Source organism: Nelumbo nucifera, chromosome 1 (assembly GCF_055504915.1).
Source record: "Nelumbo nucifera cultivar China Antique chromosome 1, China Antique-T2T, whole genome shotgun sequence".
NCBI classification, from domain to species: domain Eukaryota; kingdom Viridiplantae; phylum Streptophyta; class Magnoliopsida; order Proteales; family Nelumbonaceae; genus Nelumbo; species Nelumbo nucifera.
The window spans coordinates 128,830,535-128,842,716 of NC_142649.1; the positions used below are offsets into that span (position 1 = coordinate 128,830,535).

The window sequence follows — 12,182 nt, forward strand, 5'->3', positions numbered from 1 at the left end:
TAACAACCCTAGGCACGCTCTCATTCCCTGGCAACCCTAGAAAGGCCCTAACAACCCTAGGTGTGCTCTCATTCCCTGGCAACCCCAGAAAGGCCCTAACAACCCTAGGCGCGCTCTCATTCCCTGGCAACCCTAGGCGTACTCATATTCCCCGACAACCCCGGGAAGGCCTTGGCAACCACATGGAAAATTTATTTCTACACTGCAAGTTCACAAGGGAGCTTTGTTTGAAGGCTTTGAGATGCTTCGAGGTGTCCTTGTGCTTCCCAAAAGGGTTTTTGGAGTTACTTTGGAGCTAGAACCTAGCTGGCTTATCTAAAAATGGAAGAGCCATTTGAGGAGTAATTCCACTGGCAGTGTTGTGGACAGTTTGGACAAAGAGGAACAAGAGGCTTTTTGAGGACAAGTACAGTTTTGATGATTCAGTTCTAAAAGATTTTTGGGGAAGAATTTACTATTTGGTGGCTTTTTACAAATTATTCAAGAAAACTACATATAATACTCTCTTTGACAACTGCAATATTTTTGTATCTAGTTGAATAGAATCCCTTGGAATGTATAAAGTTTTCTTTGTTTTCCTGCTCGGTGTCTTACTGTGCAGGTCTTCTGTAATTTCTTCTTTTCTTTAATGAAATACATTAACTTTTCTCAAAAGAATATCTGCTCTTGTTGAATCTTAAATGCTGATCCGTCCTGAAAACAACACTTCTATCCTGTTCTGTGTTCTTTCTAAAATCACCCCAAAGACCAATATTGCTAGAATTCAGAAAGCTGCAGCCATCAAAGTTTAGTTTGAGATGTTAGGAGTTAAAGGTTGACATAAAGCATGTGAAATGTTCATAGTTGAGGTGGAATCAACCATGTTCCTCTTGTTTCTTTTGATATTATCTGGAGTAAAAAGAGCAAAAGTTTTCATTTCTTTTCCTTATAAACAAAAAATGTTTCCATGAGCTCTATCTTGTACATAATTTCATTATGTTGAAAGTTCAACAACCTTCGAGCTGCAGGCATTAAATAAAGTGAATCCTCATGAGCTCCTACAACCGGTGGTTCACAGAGATTCCTTTTTTTAATCACTTTTAGAAAAGAAATGCTAATTTTATTACTGCAGTTTTTGTCTAAATCACTCCTTTAGTAAAATCTACTTCTATGATAGTAGTACTTGTGCTGAAATATTAGCTATCCTACATGAATTACAGCTAGCTAAATCTCTGCATTTAAAAAAAAATATTCATTAAATGGGATTCACATGTAATCATAGGATGGATAAGAAGTAATGAAGCAGGGTCATGGAAATCACAAAGCTTACAATGGAGTTGGCCGACATTGCTGATGAACTAGCAAAATGAGGGTCAAAACAAAGGCAAATGTATTGGGGTATAGTACCCCAGGGAGGGAATTTATAATGGTTGAGGCGACTATCCAAGGCTCGATATCTTACTGCGGTACTGATTAAAAAAACACCATCTATTGCATCTTTTATGCTTGTACATTTCTTTCTAGTTCTATATAAACTTTTGGAATGGTCATTTTCTGTTTTTATAAGATTTCTCTTATACCAATATTGAGAATACTATGTTTTGCAGGTTTTTTGTGATCCTAAATGGAGGTTGGAAATAATAATATTACAGTATTTTTCAAGGTACCTGACAAAGGTTTGGCAACTCTTTAATATTTGTGAATGAAACTTAAAGTCTTTAAGCAAGTCTTCCCCTTTTATAAAGCTAAAGTATATTTGTATTAACTGAACAAAATAATACAAAACAGGTACAAGGTTCCCTGTATAAAGAGTTTCTGTACATCTGATCTACATTTAAGGACCTCCAAGAAAGTCAACAGTTAAAAAAGAAACAGATAATTCATCTTCTTTGAACAACCTATGAACAGACACCCAAGTCCTGATAAAAAACCCTATGGTTACTTTCCAATCACATTGCCCACAGCCCTGCTAATGGGATGACTAACCACAGAAGTCTGCCCCTCTTGTTTATGTCTTAGATATGCCATCCGGCCATTAAGGTATTTGACTGAGCTGGGCATGCACCAGGAATATGGGACAGTTTTTGTGAACTATTCCCAAATTCTGGAGTATCTACAATGTCAAAATAGGTGGCCAGCTGATTCAGATTCCTTGTTGCACAATAGGCATAATATATCAGCCGGGTTTATGCCTTTTCTCACCAACATTTCCTTGGACACTGAAATGTTTTAGGCTTTTGCTGCGGTAGAACTAAGCTGTTATTCCACATTGCCAACACTACAGGAAATTTGGGCATTAGCGGCACTGTTTTGGCCGACAGATAAATGGCTGCCGCTAGAAATATTAGTATTTAGCGGCAGTCATTTAAAACTGCCACTGCCGCTAAAAATTAGATTTCCTGCCGCTATCGGCTATACTATCTGTGAAAATAGGATTTTCTTCCTCCCGTTCCTCTCTTCTCTGATTTATTTGTCTTCCCGCTCTCCCCCCTCTTTCTCTCTCTCTTCTTACCGTCAAACCTGTGCTCACTCTTTCTTCACTTCTCTTCTGGTCTGCTCACACCACCGAACGGCATTCATCCAGTGAACTTTAGATTCTAAGAGGCTAGGATTTTATTTATAATCATCATTTTGAGCCACACATTTTTATTTATTCGTTTCTTCAATCCCATTCTAATAAGCATTTCACAGGGGAGGATTTGGGAGAACCTCTACGTCTTTGATCCCTTGAAGCTATTCGTTTGCATATCCTTCCGATCTTTGCAAGGTGAGCTTTCAATTGTTTTCATTGCTATTTTATTTTATATAGAAAATTGTAGATCTGTATGAATTTTATATACAATGATCCCTTACAGCCGACAAACTCAGTGTTTCAGTGCAATGCACCACATGCTGGTGCACCGACCAGTTGGCCCTTGCCCTAGCAATGAAGTAGGTGAACTAATTGGCAACCATAGAAAATTCCAAGATCGTATTTCTTTTTTTTTTTCTTTTATCATGTTTTCACCTGAAGATGTTTTTTCAAGCTCGTTGTGGAATTCTTCCACAAAGAGAACTCTATGTTCCCTGAAATTAATTATAGACTCTTCTCTCCCAGATTGACAAGAAATATTTGGACTTTCACTCTGCAACATATTATGCCTCAACAAGGTTCTTCTCCTTCAGTGCTGGAGCTTTATCTTCAGCTCCTATTGGGTTGGTGATAACTGATATTCTGATTAGGTTGTAATTAGGTTAGATTTCGATCCAGCCATATCCAACTCCAATCTGATTATTCTAAAACTTAAATCTGGATTGATCCAAAATTGGATCAGATCTAGGGTCTTGGATTAGATTCAGATTAGATCCAACTGGTGCCTGTTGTGTTCGAAGTGTCATTAAGGCCAACTCCGGGGAAGGTAAGCATTCTCAATGATGGGTCTATAGTGGTTGAAGTTGGAGGGATTGAACTGGGCCAGGGGCTCTGGACAAAGGTGAAGCAGATGACTGCATTTGCTCTTAGTCCAGTAAAATGTGATGCAAGTGGAGACCTCTTGGAGCGTGTACAGGTCATTCAGGCAGACACATTGAGCTTAGTACAAGGGGGGATGACTGCTGGGAGCACCACATCAGAGGCAAGCTGTGAAGTAGTTCGAATCTGCTGCAATGAGTTAGTTGAAGGACTAACCCCTCTCAAGGAAAGGCTGCAGGAGAAGATAGGTCCAATCTCATGGAATATGTGGATTCTCCAGGTGATTATTTAAATTTAAATTATTTACGTTCTGGATTTTCTGAAGTCACGATGTTCAAGTTTATATGATTACATTCTTACCAAGAAGTAGCTGGTGGGGCCTACCAACAATCCCTGTGAAGGGTGGAAAAGAATTTCTTTTTCAACAGAGAGCCTACCAACAAGCCCTGCCGCACAACCTACCAACAATCCCTGTGAAGGGTGGAAAAGAATTTCTTTTTCAATAGAGACAGCCTACCAACAGCTGTCTCAAGCAGTTGCAATTCTCATTTTCTGAGAGAGCACTATCTTTCTAATTGAATATGAGAAGAGGTATGATCCTCAAATACAGGTTTAATTGTAAGCTAAGCCTGAAAAACAGCTTTCACAACCTACGCATGTTTAAGTTTGAGACAACAGCCTGAAAAACAGCTTTCTACCTGTGGTGCTAGCCATATCGTCTATATGTTTGGGACAACCTAGATTGCCCAGGGCCATAAAGCTGCATTATTCAAAGCAAGAATACTATAGATTATTAGAAATTCTCTTAAACAAAGAATTTGTTCTGATATGGATGCTGAAGCTATATTGTTGTCCAGACATCAAAATAATAGACTGTTAGGCTGTTTTTTTCCTCAGTAAACTAAAGAGGCTGTGCTTTTAAAGGACAGTTATTAAGTTTCCTTCAACTTTCTGTTTCTCTCTTATTTTCTATCAAACCAAACATAGCCCTATTGGATATAGCCAAAATTTCTTGTTACTTGGAATATTAACTGTAATAATGAGATTTTTCAACATTGGTGGTGAAAATCTATGTATATTCTGAATATCCAAGAAGGCACCTGGTTGAACTGTCTTGATGGCTAAAAGTGTTCGTTAATCCAATGGTTCCTCTAATACTTGAACATTGTCAAGTAATTCCAAAAGGATGCATTCATATTATGATGCTGGATTTACTAATTATTACAATTTTATCACAAAAGTGATGAGAATTTTTCACTTTTCTTTGGAAAATTTGTAGAAACTGCATTTGGCAGGAAAAGCATTCTCTGTCTCAATACATCTGGTTTGCACCTTGCAGGCAAATCTACAAGCAGTTAACTTATCTGCAAGTGCTTACTATGTTCCTGAATTTACACCTATGCGGTATCTAAATTATGGTGAAATTTTCTTTACATTTTTTCTTTGTATGAAACAACAAAAGAGACCAAGTCTGACTCATACGCTTTAACCTTGAAACCTAGATCCCTATTCCACATGAACGTAGGTGCTGCTCTCACCGTCAATGAGCAGAAGATTCATGAAGGTCCTTCATACCTGCATTAAACATGCTTCAGAACTCTAGTCATGCATTAAAACAGCCCCACTACTCCCTATCACACACCCCCTTGTGCGAAATCTCTCATGCAGCCTATTGTTTGGGGGAGAAGTGAACGAACGCCTCCCTAACCACTCTCTCTCATAACCTTCCTTTATGAAACAAAAGCAGAGGCAAGTCTAAGTCTTTGTTTCTCTACCTTGCATTCATATACACCTGTACCCTCATAAACTAACAAAATAATCTCCTCACACATCCCCTCCCCCACCCCCACTCCCCAAACAAAATTTTAATTAATTGGACTAGCCACTCTATACAAGTAGGAATTGGAAAGTAATAGAAGTATCCCTTCAATATAATATTGCCAATATCGTGGTAATCAAAACAAATAGATATAGTACAATAATGAGTACATAGAAGACAGACATTTCAGAAATACAAGAGAAAACAACCCCAAGAAGCAGCCCTGGAACACTTCCTGAAGCAAGAGAACTCTCTGATCCTAGGGCTGCATGAGAACTCTCTGAAAAGAGTTTAAAGTAGTTCTTATACAAGTTGTCAAAGTATAACTTGATAAGAAACAGAAAACCGCAACAAAACCAAGCAGAAAGGCCTGTAGAAAGAAGAAGAAATAGAAGAGAGAAAATGAAAGGGAGGCCAAAACAACCGTTCTGCCGCCCATACCTCTTCATTTTATACTTGTTTGCAAATACAATCAATTGACAACAAACCCCTGCCAACCTAATAAGTGTGGTTCCCACAACTTAAATAAAACTATGCTAATAACTTAGGCCCAATAACAAACAGTACAAATAAATTACAAGTAATTAAAACCTATGAACTAAAGGCCCATTGGGTTCTTTACACAAACCAATCGGCTCTACAAACAGCCCATAAACTCGACACCTTCCAATTGAGCTTACTTACATAATGATGCACAGATATGGACACGAGCATGGACATAAGGGTACAACTCTCCATTTCCTTAAATCCTGGAAATGGATATACATATGGAAGCAAAATGTAATTTCTGACTAATGTCTTTCAAAATTTAATTAAATTTCTTATTATGTACAGATTTGTTTATAATATAATTTGTTGAGACATGCCATTTGAAATATTTTACAAGTGTTAACTCTGTAGAGCACATCTATAAGTGTCCATGCAATATCTGGTGCCATATATCCAATAAGTATGATGTTCAGCATTGGTATGCAAATCATGTATAGGTATCTAGGTTATCTAGGTATCATAGATCCACTTCCCAATCATTAGAACTTCTTTTTATGGATTATGGGACTGAGCCTAATACTCCATAGTTAATTCTGATATATAATGACAATATGTATACAGTTTGACCTAATTTCTGTACTGAAAGGTCATGTAGTAGATTTGAATGGGTTGTGTGGTCTACCACAGAACTATGTAAGTGGACCTCACATTTGATAATTTCTTTGCACAGATTGAAGGTGCTTTTGAACAAGGAATCAGTTTCTTCATGCTGGAAGAGTACCTCAGCAACTCAGATGGGTTAGTTATATTAGAGGGCACATTCAGTTTCAAGATCCCAACCATTGACACAATACCAAAGCAGTTTCATGTTGAGATCCTGAATAGTGGGCATCACCAAAGACGTGTTCTCTCCTCCAAAGGTAAATTCTGATTTACAGAGAAATTCTAGAAAGACTTCCTTAACCAGCTATTTAAGTACTTAAAATACCTTCAAGTTACCATCATTTTGTTTTTGATCGACAATTCAAGTTACCATCATTTCAATTATAGAAAAGAATATAATTCTTTTGGAAAACTACCCTATATGAAACTTTTAGAAAATGTGGGGAAAAAGAGTATAAAAGCCAGGGAGTATCCCTTCTCCTACTTTCATCTAAGTGGGAGATCACCTCCTTTCAAAAACTGCCACTACTTCAAATTTAGATTAAATGAGGTTCTTGCATAATGATATTACTAAAGGAACATTAATGGACATTAATGATATTACTAAAGGAACAAATAAAGAGTTTAAGAATGATGTCAGCAACTTATTGTTCTAATATTTATGTTTTCTAGTGGTTGGCTGCGTGCTGCTTGATAGCTATAATTATAACCCTAGCAAGTGCACTAGTTATCAAATAGTATAAAAATATCGTTCCCACGGGGATTTAACAAAATAAGTATTAGAACTACAGTCTTCCCTAATTACTTGGACAATCGAATTTCAGATTTAAGAGTAAGAACTACTGAAAATAAAAACTAGAAAAAGAAAATAATAGCAAGGGCAATCAATAACCGAATATGCAATGAGTGAAATCGCTAGGACCATTGGTCCACCTAACCATTCTAATGAATATTAATGGATGCGATTAACCAAGATCATTTTTCATTCCCATAAGCTGAAGTTTTTCCCAATTTTATTTAATATTCTTTCCCAAGATATATCCTATTTCTATCAAGTAACCCCTCGATCCCTCGACTAGAGTTCTCAATAATAGAAATTTAAGTGCAAGAAAAACTCATATATTCAGATGAATCATGTGTATATATCCCTATATACCATTCAATTCACACCATGAATTATATGGTCGAATATATAAATTCCTCTCCTGATTCATTCATATTTAAACCGAATCAATTAAGAGATGGCCACTCCTAATCGCATTAAGCAAATAATTCATAGACTATATGGAAATCACAATCTTAGATAAATCATAATGATAAAAATATATTCATTATCATGGTTATGCTTTCCACAGTCCTAGCTAAAAACAAATTAGTTCATGAAAAAGGAAATAAAGCAAATAAGAGGAAAGAAAGAACTCATGAATTCGCCCATGGTGCTGAGATCTCCTCTTCTTCTTGCCTTCACCTCCTTGAAGCTTTCTTGATTTTCTGATCTCCTTCTTGAAGTTTCTTGATGATCTTCTTGATTCACTTCAGAGGGACTTCAATAATTTATTCAATTATTGATTGACGCCTAAAGCTAGTTCGCCCAACCCTTGATATAGTTTTGGGAAGGGGGTTGTTACAACCACTTGGAGTTATCTCTAGAATAGATAATCCACGTTAAACTCATCTTATCCTATCCTATCTTATCTCTTATCTAATGATCTCAATCTTCAACTTTCTAGAATTACATCACAAATTTAAATCTGGTAAGACTCTTCTCAGTTTCTTGCTCTTGAATTCGTATTAGGCTTCCTCTGCGAATTGGGCAGCTGCAAGTCTTTTCTTTCAGTTGGGCTTCAGCTGTAATTTGGGCCTTCCTACAAATTTGCCCCGACTTCGGGCTCGGATTTGGCTTCACTACAGGCTGAAATTGCGAAATTCCAAAACATGAAAGTTGTAGATTTCTCTCTTATCTTTCCAATGAGTCTTCAATCAGCCCAATCGGACCTCGGATACGAGAGTGAGGCCCAGATTACTAATTGGTGCCGAAATTGTGAAAAATCATCCGATTTGCCTTGCTTTTCTCCTAATGCCTTCTTTCATGCCCTGAACCGAAATACAAGAGTAATGAGTCCATTTAAATGTAAATTAAGTATAGAAAGACTGAATTTTCATAGATAAGAATATGATAGATTTTCTTCGCATCACTACTGTTATACTTTTTTTGCTCTCTGCTTTCTTCTCATGTGATTATTCTTTCTTTATATGCTCTTTCTAAAGTTTTTTCTTTTTTTTCTTCTTTTTTGATTTCTTCATCATTCAAGTTGGAATGGAGGTTTGAAGCCACAGCATGGAGCATTGAAGAAACTGGACAATCAAAGTTGAATCACCCAGTTCTAGGTGAGTACTAGACTACTTATTTCTGCCCAAGGAGAGGTACTTCCTAAAACTAAAGAACTAGAGAACTATGGGGATATTATAATAAACCTTTTTTGCCATTGGCTCTTGGACCTTTCTAGATTTGTTTTGCTTATATAGAGTGGACAATTGCAGCATAATGTTAACAATAATAGAAAAATACTATAGTGCAATACATATAACAACATGTAACTGTTAGACAGTTTTGTATGCCCTTAGCTTCAATCAGTTTTGATGTACTTTTGATATTTAATGTAAATAAATAAAGTACATGTTTGATTCATGTGCTTAATGAGACTTGTGTTGGTTTTAAATGTTCACAGCCGTTGGATAAGTTTGGGGAGATTTATCCTGCCAAGGCTGACACTAGTGTGTTGCCAACTGTTGGGGTGGCTTGTCTCAGCCGCCAGGGTGAGACCCAAGGCACACGTAGTGTAGGATTACTTGAACCCTTGAACCGGACTAGATTTCTAGTATTGCCCTGGACCTTGGAGATTGACGGGCAAAACTGGAAAGTTACACCTGACCCCTAGACCTGATTATGGTACTACACTAGGTGTCGGATTGGGCTGCCTTTGTTATGCCAATCAGTGAGATCCTTAGCGGGGGTAAAAACCTGGGTATGTTCGCCACCTTCTTCTCTAGCTTTCTCCTCCAACAGCTGCCGCCACCTTTTTCTACTAGTTCGAGAAAATCAAGAATGGTTCTTGATTGTTCGTGTGGTGCTCACAGTCTTCCATCGAGTTCTTCAGAAGAACTTGGTTCGTGGGACGAACACTGCTGGTTCGGCTCCATCATCACTATGTCATCTTTAGTGGGAGCTAATCTTGGGATCTTCTTTGGGTGTAAACACCAATTTTGGGAGATACTGCTTCGCTGGATCAGGTATAATCCCTCTCTTCTCTTTTGGTTCAAATCTGGTTTGGTTTGGTTCAAGTAGGATCCTTGAATTTTGATTCTAAAATCAGGGAATGTGATTCCTAGTTGGAAGAAAAGTAGGAAATTTTTGAAATTCGCCCACCCATTCCGCAATAGTTTTGGCATCCATACGATGGATCCTACCATTCCTTTCAGTAATCACTAGAAAACATAAAGAAACAATAGAAGGATAAATGGCTGACATCAATCTCCACAAAGTGGTATGCTTCTACATAACCAAATAGCAGTCATGACAATTAGATACAAAATAACAATAATTGTAAAAGAGTAAAAAAGACCTTTTGAATAAACAAATGTAGGATTAAATCTCCACAATCACTAGATATTGTTTGAACAAGCGAATTACTTGTCCCCAGCAGATGAATATTTCACAGCAATGAAAAACAATGCTTTTGTAGATCCTTAGAAAGAAGTCATAATACTCCAAAATACAAAATGATGCCAAAATTTTGGCCCATTGCTTGAATATTAAACTTTCTGTTATAGCAGTTTAGCAATAATCATACTCAGAAGGATGTGCCAAGTTTATGAAAATAGAATTCTATCTCTAAAATAGGGAAATCAACTTGCTATATGACTTGAGCGTATGCATGGTACCTAGCTTGATGCTAGAGGGACTTACTCAGACTGAAAGCTAGACCTAAGCGCCAAATATGGTAGAATGAGAAAGAGTTCATGCAGAAGATATGATTATAAATATAGATTGCCTCTACCACAAACTTTTTTGTCAATCTTCTTTCTACCACAAACTTTTTTGTCAATCTTCTTTCTACCACAATTGTGAATAAAAATATATATTTGTGAATCTTAATGAGGAAGAGGAATTTATCCAAGTTGCTGCCAATTAAAAAACTGGGGGTCGGGGAATAGGATGTATAAGAAAGAACCACTAAGCAAAGCTTATATATACTGAAACCTTCAAGGAGTAGGAGGCTATGGTGGAAGTTGTTCCTCTGGAGCCACAGAAACCTTCACAAACCATCCAATGTAAAACTGAAACTGCCCTCCATTGACCATATTAAGAACCAGAAAGGTGGACATTCTTCAGATACTCTAGAAATCAACCGAGTTATCACAGTCAAGCAAGACAAAATCTCCAGAATGATTCACCAAACAATCCAAGAATAATGGCAGCATCAACAACACTGCTAGCAACAACAAGAAGCGGGGTACATTTTCGTGAGCAACAACAAGAAGCAGGGTACATTTTCATGAGGGTGTTTCTGGTTCATCGCTGCAGAACCAATGGGTTGCATTCTGTACAGAATCATCCTCCTTGACAAGAGTTGATGAATGAGTGAACAGTCTTGAGATCCAAACTTCTTTCCCAGTTACAGATGGAGACACTGGTGATGAATGCATTGTCTTTCCACCTTGTCCTGAGCATGGGGACTCACCAGCCAGAAGCACAACTCACATAAATCAGCACCTTAATCATAGAATTTCAAAAGAAATTCTGTATGCCAACGATATTATCCAATCGCTGAATTCTTCCTCCATTGTAGCCCATATTGTTGGCATGGGCTTGAAGGTCGTATCCACCATTTGATACAAAAGGATCAAGGGGAATAAGGGTTAATTCAATGAGGAGTTGTGAAGAGAACATTTCTTATACAAACCAAGAGTTTATGAAATTGAAATTAAGATGTATTTGTGATTCAAATGTTTTGAATTGAGAATGGGTTCTAAAATTTTATTTGTAATTGATGTATTTTTTTTTATTTTTGTATTTCATTTCAATTAAAATGAATATAGAGAAAACAAGTTATTTGAAGAAAATTAGAAAAAAAAAATTAAAAATGGCTATAGTGGCAGTTGCGACTGCCGCTAATGATGTCCCTGACTGCCGCTAAAAGAAGCATGTGTCGGACTTTTAGCGGCAGCCGATCTAGTATTAGCGGCAGTCACGAAAAGTATTTTTTAGCAGCAGTTTAAAATTTATACCGGCAGCCAAAAAAACTACTGTTAGAACGTCTAGCAACAGTTCTTTTAGCGACAATTAGCCAACTGCCGATATAGTCTATAGTGGCAGTTTTGGGGACCTTTAGCGGCAGTCAACGTAAGGTCCCCAACCTCAAGTAGAGTTAACGTCTATGATCTTAAACGTTCATGATATTGGAAGAGCAATTGTCGATTTTGCATGTTAACTCTACTTTAGTTGGGGCTACAAACAGAATCCGATTGTCATTTGGATTTGAATTCCATTACATTAATGGTGATTCCGACTTGAATTGCTAACAGTGTTCTATTTTTTTTTTTTTCCATAGGAGGGTGTTCTTTTGTCGCCAGATTGGAATCTGGGGTCCTGGGTTATGTGGGATTACTACCTGCTAAGTCCTGCTAAGTCAGTTGTCTATGGGAGGGGTGCTTTATTTAAGAGCTTTCATTTGTTTGGGTACGTATTTAAAGAAGACAGCCTGCGAGTGGTTCCTTGCC

At 37.4% G+C, this 12,182-nt stretch overlaps 1 protein-coding gene across 2 annotated transcripts; it reads left to right on the plus strand.

The window, feature by feature from the left end:
• The first annotated feature begins 1,922 nt into the window (after positions 1-1,922).
• LOC148803816 (indole-3-acetaldehyde oxidase-like) lies at positions 1,923-11,417 on the plus strand. 2 transcript variants are annotated; one of them, XM_088896700.1, is made up of 4 exons: positions 1,923-2,746; positions 3,077-3,710; positions 6,469-6,658; positions 8,714-11,417. In XM_088896700.1, the coding sequence occupies exons 2-4, from the start codon at positions 3,462-3,464 to the stop codon at positions 8,728-8,730; spliced, it is 456 nt and encodes a 151-aa protein (XP_088752826.1). In that variant the 5' UTR covers positions 1,923-2,746; positions 3,077-3,461; the 3' UTR covers positions 8,731-11,417. The 2 variants fall into 2 exon arrangements, with proteins under 2 accessions (XP_088752826.1, XP_088752827.1); XM_088896701.1 differs by having other exon boundaries at positions 3,294-3,710.
• Positions 11,418-12,182: the final 765 nt, after the last annotated feature.

Bases quoted from the DNA above. Each gene is read 5' to 3' on its own strand.
- LOC148803816 (XM_088896700.1), top strand. From the start codon at position 3,462: ATGACTGCATTTGCTCTTAGTCCAGTAAAATGTGATGCAAGTGGAGAC. The intron at 3,711-6,468 runs GTGATTATTTAA...TTCTTTGCACAG, and splicing joins GGAATATGTGGATTCTCCAG to ATTGAAGGTGCTTTTGAACA.